The 21,007-nt window shown below is 40.9% G+C and overlaps 1 protein-coding gene across 1 annotated transcript in view; it reads left to right on the top strand.

The window, feature by feature from the left end:
* LOC142947585 (glycogen debranching enzyme-like) overlaps positions 1–21,007 on the top strand; it is a 54,683-nt gene that overhangs the window by 1,829 nt on the left and 31,847 nt on the right. Inside the window, 8 exon segments of the mRNA XM_076089660.1 lie at positions 930–1,099; positions 1,749–1,952; positions 9,808–9,989; positions 14,598–14,739; positions 15,763–15,862; positions 18,594–18,690; positions 18,809–18,906; positions 19,194–19,333. Of these exon segments, the coding sequence (XP_075945775.1) occupies positions 930–1,099; positions 1,749–1,952; positions 9,808–9,989; positions 14,598–14,739; positions 15,763–15,862; positions 18,594–18,690; positions 18,809–18,906; positions 19,194–19,333 (1,133 nt within the window).

Raw genomic sequence — 21,007 nt, 5'->3', positions numbered from 1 at the left:
CACTACATGTCATCATGCACCCATTCATACACTGATGACAGGGGCTACCATGCAAGGTGCCACCTGCCCATCAGGACTCTAACATTTATACCCATGTCTTGCCCAAGGACACATCGACATGGACTAGCAAAGCCGGGGATCGAACTGCCAAAAAAATGACAGAAGACAATGATATGACGTCAGGAAGAAGAAATTGAATGACAAAGCACCTGTGAGCTATGACCAAAAGTATACCTCTGGGTTCTGTTGGGACACAGTTGGTAGGCTGAAGTAATAGGGCCACGATAATGCTACTGTACTACTGATCATGATTGCATGTAACCAGCAAAACTGAAACTTGCTTTGATTAACCATTAGAAACGGAGGTTTTGTATGGAGTGTGCGCCTGTGAGGTTGTACTGTATAATTCCACTGGTTCATAAAAGTTGCGGACGCCAGTGGGCATCTTTTAGAATGCCCTCCAGAAAAGATGCTCCTTTGAGAGTTTTTTTTAAATAAAAAAAAATGAGTGTGTGTGGTTTGCACACACAGAGACTTGGAAAGGAAAACCCAGAACGGGGCACATAAAACACTATTTATATATATTTACAGACACCACAGTCTTTTCGCACTGGCACTTTCTTGAAAACCTTTTCACCAACTCAATGCCGGTCGTCTTATTCCGCAAGCAGATGTCTGCCTCCCTCTTCCATGAGCAGGGAATGAAATGTGGTTCCTGCTCGGCTGCTTCTCAGAAAACAGTCAGCAGAGGTCGTCCTTTGTCACAGTGTCTATCCCAGCGCAAAAAATCGACTATAGTCCCATCAACCATTGAATTGACCATCATTTACAGCTACTTATTTACATGTACCTGCATGTCCAGTCCTTTCCGTGTTCATGCATTTACTGATATGCCTCCATTGTGAGTTGTTCTCTTTTCTTTTTGACAGGGACAAAGAGAAAGTGAGTGGTGGTTACATTGTAGTTGATCCAGTGCTGAGGGTGGGAGCCAACAATGACATCCTACCACTGGACTGCATCAGCAGCCAAACATACTTGGCCAAATGCCTTGGCCCACTGGACAAATGGCTTGACAGACTTAGGGTCGCAAAGGAGACAGGTAAATGGGCCAACATGACAAACTCATGATACGGTATTCAGAAAATTGCTCTGTTGAAAATTGCTCTGTTGAAAATTGCTCTGTTGTTTTACACATTAACAATAAAGATTGGGTTTTATGTCGTTTACAAATGTAGTTTTTATAGTACTTGCTTTAAAGTGATAATTTGTTGTAACAGATCAGTTTGCACTAAATATTATTAATCATATGACACAAACTGGCAACCAAAATAACTTTATTACCTGTTTTATCCAGCAGAGTGACGAGAGGCTGGTACATATATAGTCACTGGGATAAGCTCCAGCCCACTGTGACCCTGCCTAATGGGTCATTGCTGTGATACTGGTCATCATGGTACAGAACTATGTCTAACGTAAAAGGCCATGATGAATCCACATAGAATTATCACCAACAACAAGCTCTGTGGAGCTTCTTGGTGTCAGTGTTAGCTCATTGTTGTGATTGTCTGGCCTGCAACTTTACTGAACAGTTTTAAAGCAATCCTTCCCCAACTACACTGGTAGCAGTAAGTAGTCTGAAGATGGAGGTCTGTGGTATGGATCTGTTCATTGACACAAAGTTTTGCTAATTCAATGACAAAGTACAGTTTATACCCCAGAACCATGTAACTCTAAGCTCTACTCTGTAGGCTACAACATGATCCACTTCACACCGCTGCAGAAGCTTGGTGTGTCTGGCTTCTGCTACTCCATAGCCGATCAGCTGAAGTTAAACCCTGACTTCTTACCTGAGGGGCAGCACTACACATGGGGAGACATTGGTGCTTTGGTGGAGATGCTGAGGAAAGACTGGAACATGGTCTGCATCACGGATATGGTCTATAATCTCACAGGTAAACTCAAAGATACTGAACGACAGCTGTGTTATTTGTAGTCGTTTTGTGTCCCTTTCATCCTGGATATTTGGGGGGGCTTTTACATGTCTGTGTCCAGAGGCCCATAGTTTCATAATCTGTCCATACAGTATATTTGATTCATGATAATATTTTGAACGAGCAGCAGTTAACAGTTAAGTCTTTAAAAACTTGTAACCACACATTTTCCCAGAGTACCATACTGTACATACCTTATTAGTCCCACTTTAGGTACTGGCTAGACTTACTCAGGCATAATGTTTAAAAAGCTGTGTGGAGAATTGGATGAGTTTATTGGGGCTGATGCGGATATTTACACAATTTATGAAGCAGAGTAATTTAACAGCTGACATTCAAAGGCCTTCTTCAGATTAAAACACTTACTAAACCACACTGCCCTTATCCAACTTTGACTTACATGTAGTTCAGGTCCACAGACAATCCACAAAAGCACTTTTCTGTCTCAGTTGAACAATTACTCCTGAACTCAAATTGTAGAAGAACTTTGTGCTGATTCTGATTTAGATAATCAGTTAGTTGGTCAGTTACCCATCTCTCAGCAATTTTAGAGGTCACAGGAAGTATGCTATTTTTTACAACCATTTTTTACAGCCAACTGATTTTAATATTGGAGCAATGTGATCATGTTTTGTAATATTTGTCTGTGTTTGCAGTTTGTAAAGAAATATTGCAAGGATTCAACACACTATTGTGTGGTACAATATGATATAAGGGGACTGTTGTATTCTTCTGTGCTATATCCAATTTCCATCTGCTGCTACAGTGACTCAGTATGCTGAGTGAAAAGTTATCTTCTTATTTGTAACAAGGAAAGTGACAGTGCTGTGTTGCAAGTATACCACAGTTGGCCTTTCCAGCAGGCAGCTGTGGCTGTTGCATCACCTTCTCAGTTTCCTCATTGACATTTTGTCACTATTTATGTTGAAGGTCATATACATAGATAGACCGGTAAGGGCAACAGTGTGCACTTTGCCAGGACTTCAGATAGAACACCTTCCTTCTCTCACACATGGTGTGTTGATTTTGAGAATCTTATTAATTTACTTTGACTTCTGCTTTGAATGTCAAGCAAAGCTTTAAATGAAAATTAGTTGGTATTCAACATGGCATTTTCTTCACTACTTTGTGTCATTAGCTTAACTAAGTCAAGTCAATTTTATTTATATAGCCCAATATCACAAATTTGTCTCGAGTAGATATACAATCTGTACAGCATACAACACTGTCTGCCCTTAGACCCTCGTATCGGATAAGAAAATCTCCCCCCAATAATGGAAGAAAACTCAGGAAGAACGTGCATTCGATTTGTGTACAGAATAGACCAACAAGTTAAAAAACGTGTAGTCAATCAGGGGGACAAATTTATAGATAGGAATCATATATGAAGAATGGATCCAGGAAGATGACAAACAACTTCCAGGTGGGTGGACAAAGTCTGCAGACTGGACACTGCAGACTTTTTAGGTACAGGGACGATGGTGGCTTGCACAATGAAATTTAGTTTGTAGTCCTAATATGCTAAATAGAAAAGAAAACAAACACCAAAAAACTACTGTATATGATGGGTGGATGATGAATTTAGGAGTCTCACCGCCAGAGGAAAGAAGCCGTTTTGAAGTCCGTTGGTTGGTGAAGCTGATACTTCAGTATCTCTTTCCAGAAGGCAGCACAGTGAACAGGTTGTGGCTGGGTGGGTTTTGTCTTTTAATATTCCTTTAGCTCTTTGCAGGCTCCTCTTCTCACGAATATCACTGATGCTCAGGAGATGGTACCAATGATGTTCTGGGTTGTTTTAATCACCCGCTGTAGAGCCCTCCTGTCCTGGGCCATGGACACCCCATGCCAGTTTGTAATGTTTGTAGTCACCCTCTGCAAAAATGTATAAGAACTTGGCATGGGAATTTTGCCTTCGTGAGTTTCCCTAAGAAATATAGCCGTTAATGAGCTTTCTTCGCCAGGATGGAGATGTGTAAGGACCACATCAGGTCGTTTGTGATGCTGATTCCCACGAACTTAAGGTGCCAACTTGCTCCACCTCAGCTCCTTTGATGTAGACAGTGGTATTACTGATGTTGAGCAGTAGGTTGGTCTCTGAGCACCACTACACAAGATTGTTGATTTCCTTTCTCTATGAAGTCTCATTGTTGTTCGTAATCCGACCAATGACGGTAGAGTCATCTGTAAACCTCATAACAGAGTTGTCCTGGAGGGCTCCGGTGTTCAACACTAGAGTGGAGGAGGAGCTGGGGTCTATTTGTGAGGAAGTCTAATAACCAGTTGCAGAGTGAGGTACTCAAGCCCAGAGTGCTAAGTTTTCCAATCAGTTTCATGGGGGAGATTGTGTTGAAGGCTGAGCTGAAATCAGCAAACTACAGTCTGATGTAGGTGTTATTTTCCAGATGAGTGAGGGCTGAGTGGAGAGCAGTGGAGACTCCATCCTGTGGATCTGTTGGCTCTGTATGCAAACTGGTGAGGGTCCAGGCTGGCTGGGATGTTGTTTTTGATGAGCTGGTTTCTCAAAGCACTTCATCAGAACGGGGGTAGTCACAGGGTGGTAACCATTTAGACTGGACACTGTAGACGTTTTAGGTACAGGAATGATGGTGGCTGTCTTGAAGCTGGTGGGAACTCTCTCCTGTGACAGTAATATGTTGAAAATATCAGTGATGACATCAGCTGGTTGGTACATGTTCTTAGTACACTACCAGGATGTTATCAGGCCCAGCAGCTGTACTCATATTCATCCTCATCAGGGTTTTCCTCACATCCTCTGTGGATACTAACAGTGGGCGGTCCTGTGGAGGTGGAGCAGACTTGACAGCTGACTCTTTGTTGAGGAGATCGAAGTGAGCATTAAAGGAGTTGAACTCATTTGGCTACGTGGCCTCACACATGATGGGGGCTGTCCTGCTTTTATATCCTGTCACATTTTGGATTACCATCCCCCATCCCCACCACACACAAAAGAAGATTTGAAGATTGAAAAATGGAAAAACAATAAATTACCATCAGACACTAAGCATAAAAGTCTTGGGGCAAGAAACCAAAATATACACAAACAACACCACAAAGCAAATTAACCTAAACAAATAATGTGAACAAAGCAAAGTATCCTAAAAAAGCAGCAGTGGCAAATAATCTACGAAGGATCAAAAATAAATGCTCGTCATGTCTAAGAGATAGAACCGACAAAGCCTCGACTACAACGCCTACATATGTCTTCGACACTCACCCCACCGAACACTGATATGCTGCATTTAGAGTGTGTGCGTACTACACTGGGAGGTTCTCTTCCTGCCTGCTATGCTAGGCAGATGCCCTGACAAAGCCTTTCAGTGTGTCCGATGGGGGTAGTCCTGCTGCGTTCACCACAAAGCAGCAAGCAACTGGAATGCACCGACAGGGGGGTTAGTTCCCACAGTCTCTTAGCTGAGGTCAGTGCAGCAAGCTGTCTTGAACAACAATGCCTTTAGAGAAAAGTGCTGCAGAATGTCAAGGGGAACCTTCACCAAAGCCTCAAGCACAAACAGTCCTCTCTGCAGGTAGGAGACATGCATCACTGAGATCTGTCTCTTGATCCCATGCAAGAACCGCTTCATGAGAGGCTGATCAAATACCAATCCGTAGCGAAAACCTTTGTGGCAGGAAGAAATCACTGTTTCATACACTTAAACAGTGGTATGAGAAAGCCCTCTATATACCAAACACTGCAAAAAGCAGACAATAACCAACTGCACAGGAAAAGGGATCTAGCCTCCTTTCGTAGCACCAACGTTGGAACCCTGACACCTTTACCTTGTAGCTAACAAGTAATGACGGATCCTGCTCTTGCTACCTTGATGGTCTGCACCAACTGTACAGACAGTTCAGCCCCCCTCAGCCTGTCCCTCTCAGGAGTTGAGCATGAAAAGGATGGCCCAGATTGGGCAACAAGCCCATCCATCTCCTGAGACGGAGCCCCCAGAAATTGGTGACGGTCCAGGGCTGGGATGCCATTATCAGAGTAATTTCTGCATACCACGCCGCCGCAGCGTGAGGTTACCAGAATGACCAACAACTGCTCCCACCTCACTCTCTCCAACAAGGGAGGGATGAGATGAAGTGGCGGAAAGGCATCAAGCAGCTTTCTTGGCCTTGGTGCAAAGGTGTTCTCCCCCACGGATGGATTGCCCCGCTGTGCTGGGGAGAACCATAGCAGGCATCGGTTGGCAAACAGATACACTTCTGCTTCCTTTAGGTTTGTGGTTTGATGTTGGGGCGACTGTGGCTAAGTGGGGGGCGACTGTGGCTAAGTGGAGAGCAGTCAAGGGACTGGCAGTTCGATTCCCGGCTCCGCTAGTCCATGTCGATGTGTCCTTGAGCATGACACTTAACCCCAAAATTGCTCCCGTAGCTGTGCCTATGGTGTATGAATGTGGATAGTCTGTTAGGCAGGTGGCACCTAGCTCCTGCCATCAGTGTGTCAATGGATAAATGATGACAAGTAGTGTTAAAGAGCTTTGAGTAGTCGGAAAGGCTAGAAAAGAGATATACAAGTACAGTCCTTTTACCATGTTAGGAAATACTATTATTTTTAGTTTGTTGACTGAAGCTGTATTTTACTACAACACAGACCTTGTCCTCTATGTTGTAAAACAATGGGTTGACATAATCGCCATTCAGAGCAATATTTGCGAATAATCTGCAACAAGTAGTAGAGCTCTATGCTTGAGAAACTATGTGATGACACCATTACAGAATTATTTTATTGAACAGACACTAGGGAAAGAGCTCTGACCATTCACCTGAATTATTTTAACAATGAGTCAAGATTTCAGCAGAGTATATATATATATATATGCTTCTCACAAACTGAATTGCACACCATCTCATCCCATTGTTGAAGAGGCTGCAAGGAGTTGTGGTCAAAAGGTCATTGGTGCCTGTCAGGGCGGCAACCTTAGAACTTGCTGGTAGAAACTAGCAGTGACGGCGGCTGTCAAGCTGAAGAAGGAGGCCTTTTGGGCTCGTCTGACCCAGGGGTCTCTGGAAACACCAGACAGCTACCGGTTGGCCAAAAGAGCTACAGAGGTGGCCAAAGCAAAAACCCAGGTGTGGGAGGAGTTAGGGGAGAGTATGGAGAAGGACTTTGGATTGGCCTCAAGGAAGTTCTGGCAAAGTGTTTAACTACTCCAAAAATGAAAGCAGGGCTTGGATCAGGCTGTGTTCAGCTTCACAAATAATACAAAACAACCAGAAACACAGACAAAATCAAACTACAGAGCAAGTTCATAGAAATTTGTTTTTAGTAGTGATTTAAAAGAAATCGAGGTTGTAAGACGAATTTCAACAGGGTTTTGAGTTCCAGAGTTTTGGGGCCCAGCTAAAGCACAGTCTCCTTTACTGTTAGATCTAGTGTAGATTGGGGGACTATTAGTACAGTTTTCTGTTACGATATACAGTAAGATTGCTTGCAGTTATATAGGGGCATAGAAGTTTACAGATGTATGGTGGGGCTAGACCTAGGCTAAAACTGGGGTTTATCTGATCTCTTTTGTTTGATCCAGTAAACAGTTTGGCTGCAGAATGTTTTAAAACTTGAAGGCATGGAAATGCTTTATTGTTTCAGCAGGTAAATCACAATAGTCAACTTTTGAGAAAATAAACACATGAACAACTTTCTCTAAGCCAGAGAATGATAAAAACAGGACTGAATTACCTTCTTGATATGATGATCAAAAGTTAAATCGGAATCAAAGATGACAGCATTAGGCTTTACAGAATGTGCTAGGTTATTATTACAAATAAAGTGTGTTATCAGTGTGTTTATCAAAAAAAGTGTGTTATCATAATTATGCAGACAACACACAAATCTACTGTGATGGTAAATTTCCACTGTGACTTATCTCTCCTGTTTTATTAGCTGACCACTCAGTGTTTTGGCCCTTTGGTATTAACAAAGTTAATACATGTCAGACATGGTCAGCGAGGGTCCTCTCAGGTTGAGTAATATTGGATGTGTGTCTTAATCAGGGGCATGATACTGTCAACTTAGATAGGGGCTGAATGGGGATGCAATCAGTGGACCAATCAGTGATTAACCATTCAATGGTTAACCTCTTAAGCCCTAGCCTTATTTTTAGCCCTCTGCTCGGAAATTGCATACACATACCCATAGAGAGTCCAAGCTCTAACTACATTAATCACTGAATGATCACTGTTGTCCAGATGTCCTAGTGATGAACTCCTCCTATCCCACCATGTGCTCAAGGCCTTTAGAAGTCGTACACAACCAACACTCTAGGTGCCTTCCTCCTTCAGAATAAAGACTCTAAGGACAAACTTCTTTTTTCAATGTTTCTTGATTTCAGTATCATAGGACTCACTCGGTACTATTGAATAGTTTTTTCCACCACAATCTACATAACTATATCACCAGGGGACTATAATCCCATACAAGGGCTGGGTAAATGCATTGAACAAATCAGCAACTGGATGTGCCAGAATTTTCTTCAATTAAAACAGAAGTAATTGTTTTTGGTACTAAGGACGAACGATTGAAAGTCAGCGCTCAGCTTCAATCACTGATGTTAAATACCACAAACCAAGCCAGAAATCTAGGTGTTGTTATGGATTCAGACCTCAACCTGAACAGCCATATCAAGACAATTACAAAATCAGCCTACTATCACCTGAAGAATATGTCAAGGATTAGAGGATTTATGTCTCAACAGGATTTGGAAAAACTTGTCCATGCATTTATCTTCAGTAGACTGGACTACTGTAACGGTGTGTTTACAGGTCTCTGTAAAAAGTCAATCAGAACGCTGCAGCTGATTCAGAACGCTGCAGCTCGAGTCCTCACTAAGACCAAGAAAGTGGATCACATCACTCCAGTCTTTACACTGGCTTCCTGTCCAACAAAGAATTGACTTTAAAATCCTGCTGTTGGTTTATAAAGCACTGAATGGTTTAGGGCCAAAATACATCTCTGATCTGCTGCTACCTTATGAACCATCCCAACCCCTTAGGTCGTCTGGGACCGGTCTACTTTCTGTTCCCAGAGTCAGAACTAAACATGGAGAAGCAGCGTTCAGTTTTTCTGCTCCACATATTTGGAACAAAGTCCCAGAAAGCTGCAGGTCTGCTGAGACCCTCAGCTCCTTTAAATCAAGATTGAAGACTTTTCAGTTTGCTGCTGCCTTTAATTGAACCCGATTCGAGGATATTAATCAATTTCCTGCATTTCTGCATTTTACTACTACATTTTATTTCTTACACTGCTTTTTAGTGTTTTAATGACTGTTTTTAATGTTCCAATGAATGTTCTTAATTGATTTTGCCTTATGTTTGATGCTTTAAATGGTTTTATGTGAAGCACTTTGAATTGCCTTGTTGTTGAAATGTGCTATATAAATAAACTTGCCTTGCCTATATTGTTTTTTCGATCACTCTCTGGCACAAGAATTTCCTTTGGATTTATGAAGTTCTATTTCATCTTATCTTATTGGATTAAGCCAACAAGTTGCATAAATGATTAAAGTCTAAGGCAAGTCATTTGCACAACAAACGGGAACATCAAAATCAGCCCTAATAATTTTCTCATATCGAGACATCATAAATGATAAGAGCTCTGAGAAGTCGGAGATAAAGTAAGGTTTGTGTTGAGGAGGCCTTACAATAAGCCAAAGAACAAGGACTAGTTGTATAGTCAGTGCAAGGCTAGAAATCCAAGCTAATAATGATAATTCTGTACATTCTCTTTGTTTTTCTTCTCTTATGTCGTCTTCTCTCTATTTCTCTTCACTTCTTCACCACCTTCCATTGTCTCTAGCGGTTGGCAGTGAGTGGATTCACGTCCATCCTGAGTGTGGTTACAACTTGGTTAACTCTCCTTATCTGAAACCAGCTTGGCTCCTTGACAGAGCTCTGTGGCACCTCAGCTGTGAGGTGGCTGAAGGAAAATATGCTGAACGAGGAGTACCAGCACTCTTTCAAGATGAACGGAACATGAATGTGAGTCATATTCCTTTATTGTGGGTACTTGTGTTAAAGTTAGGATCAAGTTATAACCTCATGTTCTTTAAAAAAAAACATGAATTAATATATAACTGATTTGCAACAGCAAACATGTTGTGGAAGAAACATATTGGTGTATGTTGATTAGGAAGTGTTTTGATTTCACATATGTCAATATTGAATATAACAGTAAAATGTTCAGTGAGAGTAAAATGTATTAATTTGTTTTCTGCCCTCAACACTGCCCTGGAGCAAAATGCAAAGTGACAAAGTAAACAAGTGGTTGGTGATCAAACTTCAACATTTAGCAGCTAAAGATGCTGGTCTTTAACTCCATTCACTCCATGGCATAAGAGGGTTTATTTTCTCTTCTAATCGACATGGACCCATATCATATCAAGCTCATGCAGAACCTTACTGTACGTGATTTTTAAGAGCTTGATGGTCACTTATTGGGGGCGACTGTGGCTCAGAAGATAGAACAGGTCCTCAATCAGAAGATCGGTGGTTCGATCCCCGGCTCCTCTAGTCCATGTCGATGTGTCCTTGGGCAAGACACTTAACCCCAAATTGATCCCATGTGCCATGTGTGTGTGAATGTTAGTCCAGTTGGCACCTTGCATCCACATCTTTTATACATTACCGGTGTTATTCAACCTTCAAATTGCAAACACTTTTAAACATATTCAACCTTCTCTGAAGCTTGGCAAAAATGTCCTTCTCTGATTTTTACATTATGTGTATTGCATGTAATGTTCAGAGCTAGACTGGATGACATCACAGCTAAGACTGGCAAGAAACTTGAAAATCTTCTGAAAAAACTTAAACTTGCTCCCCTTCCCACAATTTGCAAGAGAAAATGTGTGCTCATTTATACAATGTCGCTGTGGAAGCAAACTAACTTAAATTTGGCCATGAAACAATCTGAAAGTGACAGAAACTGCAGGCGCTAAGACCTGCTGTTTTTTCTCTGGGAAGCAGGGGTATGACAGGCGCACCTCATCTTATATGCAATGAATTGTCTGACTAAGGAGAGTTTAACAATGATCATCACCATGGCACGCTTTGACACACCAGATTGAGATTAGTGATTATCCATTAGTGCAGTACTGGGTACAGCTTTGTTTACCCTCCATTGACATGTCGAAATTGGCTTTCTATCCATGTCAGATCAGCATTTAAATTGTAAATGGACACGCCCCTTCCAACCTGCCTGATCTCCTTAAACCTTAGCCTCCAATCAGGACTCTCTGCTCTCAGAATTCAGCTCCTGTCTGTCCCCGGAGAGAAAAAGAAGTCAGCAGGCCAAAGGGCCTTTTCCCGTCATATCCCCTTCTTTTAACATAACCTCTCTACAAACATCAGACAGTCTTATTCTGAATCTTTATTTTCAGGTTTTTTTATATACTTTTTCTATTTTAGTTTACTAATTTTACGAATATATCTTACTCTTATTGCTATTCTATTTTGCACTGGTCTCAGTATTACTTCTTATACAATAAATATGTATTAATATTTTATATTTGTACTCATTTTTTTTCTATCAATCTCTGCCTCAAGAATTTCCATCCGGATTAATAAAGTTCCTATCCTATCTTATTTTATAGGATTAAGGCCAACAGATCATTTGCACAGCAAACGTGAACATTAAAATCATCTATAATAACAACTTTCTCATTTCTAAACATCATAAATGTCACCTGTTAAGAATAAAAGCCACGTAGAGTAACTGTATCTTAACAGGACACTCAGGATAAGGCTATTTTTTTTAACTAAAAGCCCTCAACTCTCACTGTATATTAATTGGAAACAAGGGATGGACCTATTTTTTCAAAATAAAAGTGCTTTTAGTTCCACTCTTGTTAGAGCTTAGCCCCTAGTCCCATGTTTTATCCTTATTTCACCAAATACAATTACAGCAAACCACAACTCCGTTTCAGTGCAGCTAAGCGTATTTAAGTCCTTGCTCTAAAATTCTAATTTTAACTTATTTAATTCCTTTTCATTTTTCATCACTTTCCCACTTTTCCAACTATTCATACTGCTTCAACTGATTTTTCAACTCTCTTCTCCTGATTCAAACTCTATTTAAGCCTTAAAATGTGTTTTTTATACATCGGCAGTTTTATAAAACTATTACATCCTATTCATACTTTTTTTAAATATTCAACCCAGCTGATTGAGATTTCCTAATTTGACCCACCCATTTCTCACTTCCCACTTTTCTAAGTCCTTCGTAGTCCTTCACTGCTTCTTCACACAGGTTAAAGCCATTATTTGTATTATTCAACTTTTAAAATTAGCAATGCAGTGTCACATTAGCTCTATGTCCTACTGCACAAATTTGAAAATCTGCCATATGAAGAACAATTTCGCAAATTATGTCAAATTGTAAAATTGTGTAATTTTCTGGTTTAGTTAATATATATATAATAATATATAAGTGTAGATGTTATCATTTTTGCTAAGTGTTACACCTAACCAATGTTACATGTTGCTTACATCATAAACATGCTGCCAATGTGCAGTCCCTCAGTGGAAAAGCTAAGCAAGCTATAGGATTCAGTTGCTGGGATATAAGCCAAACTCCCAGAAAGTGAAATGGCCTAAAAATGTAATTGTGTAGGCTACAGCAAAAGCCCATTAAGCCAGTCACATAAACAAGCCACCAAAATACATACACATACAGGGAAAACAGTCTGGCAGCGTTTACTGTTTGTCCCTGTTGCAGCAGGCCACGAGCTAATATGCTATTATTGTGAGCAGCACAAAGTAAAACTAATGCTGATTATATCTGGTTCGTGTGAAGCCACAAGTTTGTTCAACTTGCTTTGTGGCAGAAAGCCCTGAAGGCAAACTTTTCCCATGTGCAGACTGAGTCTACCGGCCTGATTTCATAAAATATCAATATTAATTTCATACACATTACATGTGGTGTTGTACAAGGTTCAATTTTAGTTCCAGTTTTATTTTTCATATACAGGTATATGCTCCCACTTAAAATCATCCAATGTCACATTTTTTTTCATGGCTGTGCAGATGACACACAAATATACCTTCCCCTGAGACCTGATGACCCGATGCCCCAAGAAGCCTTGCTGCTGTTTTAGACTTTTTTTTAAATTTTAGATCTTAGTGATATCAACTGCTGCATGGCACAACAATTTCTTTAACTCAAATTCATAAATCAGTCCCCCAAACCTTATGCACTTGTACACACACATTAATTGTTACTGGTATGTCAATTTCATCAGTGAAGGTAGTAAGCCTTACTGTACTATTTGGTTGCCCATGCAAAAACATATCCTTGCATCAAGGAGGTTAAATGGTGCTTGCAGTTGCATTCCTACACAAGCTATTCATGTTGGCTAATCAACTACAAGCACATATATAAGAAACACAAGCTCGTTCTAATGAAAAACGGCAGCTAGCTAGGTGGCAATTTAAAAAATCATAGAAAACAACATTGCTGGGTTTCTAATAGCCCATATACGGGTTTCTAGTACACTTGATTTGCATATTGTGTAAAATGAAAAAAGACAGAAAGAAATGTCCCCTATAAAATAAATGACACTGTAGCCCTACCCCTGATAGTGTTTGATACTTAAATTAGGACCCATGGCAAACATTTAATCTCTATTGTATTTCATATAATCAAACTGCATAGTCTGCAGTTAGGTTCTTTTGACTGGGGTCCCCCAGGACCCAGTTACATTGGTATTTTTGGTATTAGTGGCTCAGTGGTGAGAGCCGGCTGTTCTTTAATTACAGAGCCGGCGGTTTGATCTCCGGCTTCTTCCGTCCGCATGTCGAAGTGTCCTTGAGCGAGACACTGAGCACCAAGTTGCAGCCAACTATTCCTAATGCTTAGCATGGGATAAATGTTGAGGTCAAATTTGATGTGTGTGACGTTTAGAATAAGCTATCTTTTTCAATTACATTTTTACATTTTTTATTAAAAATTACTATTTAAAAAAAACACTTTTAAAACGGAAACAGAAAAAAATGATATGGAGTCATTACAAACAAATTGATTCACAAAGTTGTGAAAAATTGGAATGATAAAATAAAGTATTTTTGGGATATGACAAAAAGTATACCTCTGGGGTCTGGGGGTTGAGTTGCAGGATGAGGGGTTAAAGGCCTTGTTTATAGTTGTTAATTTGGAGTAAGTATGACCCTCATATGATTCACTTATACCTACTCAGTGTGAAACACTGTAAGAAATGGAAGACAAAATCCACAGTCCTCGCTCTATGTAGAAAATGATCAGCTGAAGCTAAAATGAGCCTCAAGCAGTCTGAGTTGCATTTGGTAGTCGTGTGTAGGCTTACTGCAGGTGTTTTGTTCCAACTATAAACCTACATGTGAAGACCAGGATGTATCCCTATGCCACAGCTCAGCAAGAAACAGTGACATTAAGAGGGGATGTCATTTAAAAAAGACACAATGTTTATTTTATGCAAAGTGCAAGTAAAATATTATTGATTCACAGTGCAGGCCTATTCCCCTGTCTTGAGAATACGATGTGACTTTTTTCGTGTGTGTGTGTGTGTGTGTGTGTGTGTGTGTGTGTGTGTGTGTGTGTGTGTGTGTGTGTGTCAGGCTCTGCGGGGAATCCTGTGGCAGCAGGTGTTCTCCAGGCTAAGGCTGTGGGAGTTCTTGCAGGTCAATGTGGATGAAGCTGTGGAGCAGTTCAGACAGCTGCTAAAGACTGGTGAGATCAATGATGAGGGAACACAGTTCAGTCACACAACCTGTCCATGCACATAGTATTCTTACACATCAGAGAAAATATTTCAAAGTCTACCTAGTGGGCCTCGGGCCTCTCTTCTTACCAGGGGCGTTTCTAGGATTCAAAGAAAGGGGGGGCTTAGCCCCAAGGGGTGCGGTATGTTTGCGCACAAAGTGCGCGGCAATTTTTTTTGGGGCCCATTTGGGGCCGTGGATATCCATTGTTTCAGACAGTTCATAGATTGGTTCAATCAGAAAGAGTGTGATTTTGCTCTGTAGTTTTGCTTGCATTCAGTATATGATAACACAAGAGACAGAATTTGAGGGTCATAGTGAAATTTGACAACACAAATATGAACTTTTCTCAAATAAAGAGAGAAATAATTTTCCTGCTTGTAAAGGAAAGACAGATAAACTAGCTTTCATATCCGCGTCACTCCCAAATCCTAATTCTTAAAGGGACCGCACACAATGGATGGAGAATGGACCTGACAGTGTCAACTTTATATCGTTTGGTATGATGTTAGGCTATTGGATTGTAATTTGAAGGGGGAGAAAACATACAAACCAGAACGCACGCACATATGTAGCATGTTAGAGTTATAAATAACTTGTCCATGTGAGAAACAATAGTTTAATTTAATTAATGACATCACCAAAAAATTTTTTTTTTTTAAATCCAATAATGCCAAATTATTTGGGGGGGCTGAAGAACATTTTAGGAAATTATAATACATGTAGTGTATTTATGAAAAATTATTAAATTACAAAATAGCTATAACTTTGAGATTCTGTTTAGGCCAGCAGAGAAGGGTTTGCTGGCCCTGACGGCCCACCACTGCTTCCTGGCATGCTGCAACAACATTTAATGGCCCTACTGACATGGTTGTCACCTTAACAACTGACAACAATTTATTTTGAACTAGTCAACTGACCATGGGATTCAGTTCATTCTATTCCTATTCTGTTTATATGGTATGGACCTTCTTTTATCCAGGTAGTTTAGGTGTCAGTTCCACATCCACGTCCAGTCCAGAGTGTAAGAAGCAGCTAAAGATGGCACAGGACCCTTGGCACAGACGATTTGGAAACACAGTGGACATGAACTCTGCCGTGGATATTTTCACACCTCACAGGTGACTCTTCTCTATGGCTTTAACATACTGGACATTACTTCTCATGGGACAGGGACAGAATGGTTGGATCCTGGGATCATGATATTACAGTAATATAACAAGATCAACTTTTCAGTTGCAGATTCTGTGTGGTGAAATATGATTTTTTTTTTGAATTTGTATTAACGAAGTCAAGTGCAAAGTCCAAACAAAATCTCTGCATGTTATTACCGTATACAAGAGGTCTAATCACCCCTCCATATCCAAACCAGAATTAGATGGCATCAAGTACAGAAGATCGCACTATTGTAATATTTAAGACTGAACACTGAAACAACATGTCAAAATGGCTGCATGCAACAGATTTTCCTTCCCTGCCATTGCAGCAGTAAAAACCTCAGGTCAGTTCTATTAAGTTGGTCAGACACTCCCATACAACCACTAAAGAGGATATCAGACAACAACTCGAGAGAATCACAACAGATAATTTGATTAAATACCAATTGTCCGAAGTTAAAATCCAACCTTATTTCTGGCATGAATCCTGGATCTGTGGTGCGTGCAGATGTGACAGCATCTGGATTGTAGCTCCAACAGACTTCGCTACTAAAATACACTCGTCATCGAAAAAGAAAATACGAGGATTGGATTAAATGCAGCGGAACTTGAGACGATTCGCCCACAAAATCTTCAGACCACTCGGCCAGACCAGCCGAACCGAATGTTTCCCTGATGTCAACATTTCAAAGATGCCCAGAGCATTCACCGTTTTTTTTGTTGATGGTGTCTACATTCCTCTTGACCCGATAGTATTTTTAATAAAGCTGGTGATTTTAATCAAACAAATCTCAGATCTGTTTTACTTAACTTCCTCCAGCATTTCCACATTTCTACCAGAGGAAACAATACACTGGACCATTGTGGTGGAAAAAAGTCCTATACCCGCTTTGCGTGAGTCTTTTAATGCTGAAATACAAAATACCAAAAACCAGGTTGTCTTTTAAGTATTCATTCTCTGCGCAGAGAAGGTTCAATCATCACAACAGAATGCGTACAGTCTCAGTGAGGAAGAACCTCGAAAAAAATTAACAAGCTTTCTTTATACAGAATGAGCAAAGGTGGGGGCCGATGGCCAATGTTACAGACATTTCAGTCTCAGACTTTTGGTCTCAGACTGATAGGAACAACATTGAAAAACAAACGGTCAGCAACCAAAGCAAGCGGCCCAAAGGCCTTGGTGGTGGAACATTCTCATACAACACAGTTAGTTATCTTTGTGAACAGGCAAGGGAGAACTCTTCCTCTGCACAACAGAGACACGGTGAAGTTCAACAAAGTTCAGAGCAAAATGACTTATGTATGAATACAATATACTGAGTAGAAATATATACTAAGTAAGTAGAAATATATACTACATAAATGACCATTACACCATGTTTACACAAATATTCCTGGGAGCTACAAAGAGCCTTCTCCCGCCTCCTTTTTGGAAAATCAGACCATATTTTCTTGCTCCTTCTGTCTACATATGCCCAGCTAATCATACGGGCTAAACCTACAGAAAAAAACATTTAAAGTGTGGAAAGATAAAGCTACAGCTGCTCTTCAGGACTGCTTTGAATGTACAGACTGGCACATGTTGAGGGATGTTGACATCCAGGAGAACAGCAACAATTATGAGGAATATACATCAACAGGGACCCAACAAATATGTTGATGATATGGTGATCACAAATGCAATAACATTCCCCAACCATAAAGTCTGGATGAATGGAAAGGCGGGGGCACTATCCAAAAACAAAACAGCTGCCTTTGGGTCAAGTGACAAGGAAGCATACAGCATCGCCAGAGCAAGACTGAAAGCTGGAATCAAGAAGGCAAAGCAGAGGCATCAAGAGAGACTGGTGAGGGACCTCAACACCAACAACAAGATATGAGGCAGAAGATCCAAAATGTGACAGGATATAAAAGCAGGAGAGCCCCCATCATGTGTGATGCCACGTTGCCAAATGAGTTGAACTTGTTTAATGCTCACTTCGATCTCCTCAACAAAGAGTCAGCTGTCAAGTCTGCTCCGCCTCCACAGGACCGCCCACTGTTAGTATCCACAGAGGATGTGAGGAAAACCCTGATGAGGGTGAATATGAGTAAAGCTGCTGGGCCTGATAACATCCTGGTAGTGTACTAAGAACATGTACCAACCAGCTAACTGATGTCATCACTGATATTTTCAACATATCACTGTCACAGGAGAGAGTTCCCACCAGCTTCAAGACCGCCACCGTCGTTCCTGTACCTAAAAAGTCTGCAGTGTCCAGTCTAAATGGCTACCACCCTGTGACTACCCCCATTCTGATGAAGTGCTTTGAGAAACCAGCAGATCAAAAACAACATCCCAGCCAGCCTGGACCCTCACCAGTTTGCATACAGAGCCAACAGATCCACAGAGGATGGAGTCTGCTCTCCACTCAGCCCTCACTCATCTGGAAAATAACACCTACATCAGACTGTAGTTTGCTGATTTCAGCTCAGCCTTCAACACAATCTCCCCCATGAAACTGATTGGAAAACTTAGCACTCTGGGCTTGAGTACCTCACTCTTATCTGCTTATTAGACTTCCTCACAAACAGATTCGGATTGACATTAGGTTCACAACAATATAACGAAACGTAATGTTTCATGTTATAACAATGTCAGTCAGTTGATGATGTGACTGAATTTTTTTCCCCCTCTCTCTGGTATAATAATTAGCCCATCAGACGTCCAGGAGTGTTGTGTCGGTTTCAGAAAGAGACTGGAGGAGCTGAACTTGGAATTGTTCAAAGAGATGAATCAACACGCAGAGAAGGTGTGTGTGTGTGTGTGTGATTTGTTCACGATAGCAGATTTCTTTACAGTGCTTGCTGACCTAGTTTCTTTTGGGTCAGACTTTTTGTTGAAACCCCTTTGCTGTCTTATCTCCCCAGGCAACTAACTGCATTCTGGTAAATGTAGTTTATGAGCGTCTTTCAGATCAGGGGCCTAAATTGGGTCCGGTAACAAGGAAGAACCCTCTCTGTAGCAGGTATGCTCTCCAACCCTCTGCCGTGTTCATCTTACCATGTGTAGGATTTGAAAATCTCACAATCTTAATTATTTCACTACCTTGAGAAAAAAAAAAATTGTATGGACCTGATATTGGTTGTTAAATTAACTAAGGAAATATAATACATGTGGGAATCTCCCTAAATACTCCTTAAGTAATTCTAAGAGAGACTGATGACATTGTTGCTATTGGGTGTAATAATACGTGGTTGTATAATGTGTTTTTATCTACATGTTATAATCCCAGAGATACTGTACTTCCTCCAGGTATTTCATCTTCCCCTTTGAAGACATTACCTTTGATGAAGAACTGCAGCTTGTGGAGCAGAGTGAGAAGGCGTGCCAATTCTTGGCCCATGATGGTTTTGTGAAAGGAAATGACCTGCTCAGGAACTTTGCTGAACCAGGTAAAAAAACGTGTCAGTGGCAACTGTGACTAAGGATTTACCCTACCCTCTTCCCTTATTTATGTATTTGTAGAAAGAGAAATACATTATTAACATTACATTATTTGTAGTTATTACAATTGGTAGTAGCAGGTTCATTGCATTTAGAGTTTGTACTAGGATATTTTTGCATGTTTTATTGTTTAAAAAAAAAAGTTTATTTTCTCTCATACTGTCTATCTGAATATTCACCTACATAAGTCCTCTGTTTTAGCTTGTTTCAACTGAATTGCATTGCTAGGCCAAAGCTTGGATCCATGTTTACTTCCTATCGCTGATGTCATTCACATACACTGCAACCAACGGAAAATTAACTTGGACACATTTAGAATGTTAAGGTTTTAAAACTGTTACCGGTAATTGATATTGTAAAGTTGGGATATCACAACTGCACATAAATCGTGTAAATGCACAGTTCTAACTCACACAGGCTCCTCACTCTACTGAACGCTACGGGTAATAATCTCCTTCAATCAAGAGCATGCGTTATCCCACTGAAAAAACGGCAAATTAGGACATGCTTACCCAAATATGTGGGAAGCACATAGTAAAAAAAAGGCACAGCCCGCTGCCAAGCTATCTTTCTTCACCTCAGCTAACTGACTGCCTTTCTCTACGGATGGAGTGTTCAGCAGCCACCAATGGCAGGGCCTTCAAGCTCATGGACGGGAAGGTTGTGTCCCGGTGGATGTGTCGGTCCCATCGCAAATGGTGCGTTTGGACTTGCCTCTTTCTCATGCTGACTTTGTGACCTCTGTGGCAGAAAGGCTGGAGATTGCTTTTTGTGGTGCAGGCAGTGTGTTGCTGACGCCCATGAGAAACAAAAACTATACTATGATGGAACGGCACGTCATCAGCCGTGAGGACAAGGGGATCTCGCATGGCTGCATAATCCTACGGAGGACCGCATGAAACCTGCTCCCCACTGAAAGGGACCCTACAGGGCCCTGGCTGTGTTGGACTCATCTATCGTATTGGCAGTCCTCTGGACCTTCATGGACCAGAGGACAAATTTGGAAATTTGTTTGTTGCATTTAGAATGTTTCTTTCTGGAGGATGGGAGGTATGTAAGCTATTATGTTGAGTTGCTAAGTGAAGGCTCTGAGTTACCTTAAGAGCTCTTCAGAAAGCAGTGTTGCAGTGTATGTTTCTGGGGCTTTTATTGTAAAGGCTTAAACGGAAGGAGAGGAAGAGGAAAAAGGTTCTAGGTACATGTGTGAAAAATAAATAAAGTTGTTGCAATCTTGGTGCAGACTACGGAGCCCCCGTGTTATTATTTTATTACTATTATATTATACTACTATTATACTAGTATAGGCGCAACATAAGTCTCGGCTACAATACAAATGTGATTCAAAAAGGGGTCCTATTCAAACTTTCGGACATGAAACCTGTCTTGCACTTCCATAGATGTCCAAGAGGGTCCCTAGTCAGACGTTTTGAACCTATCTTGCACATCACCAGATATCCACCTCAAACACCCATGGTGACTGTAGCGGGGCTACACTCTACTACAGACTATATCTCTCCTTTGTTCCCAAGGGTTTTGCAGCTGGATTTTTTTTGGTAAAGCTGCATCTGCATTGCCCAGTTTGTGATTTGGCATGTTATGTTGAACGCCTGGCCCCCATCAGT

The sequence above is a fragment of the Anarhichas minor genome, unplaced genomic scaffold (genome assembly GCF_050575085.1).
Source record: "Anarhichas minor isolate MPS153535 unplaced genomic scaffold, ASM5057508v1 ptg000001l, whole genome shotgun sequence".
In the NCBI taxonomy this organism is placed as follows: Eukaryota; Metazoa; Chordata; class Actinopteri; order Perciformes; family Anarhichadidae; genus Anarhichas; species Anarhichas minor.
The sequence above is the reverse complement of the archived record's forward strand: the minus strand, read 5'-3'. Positions and strand labels throughout refer to the sequence as shown.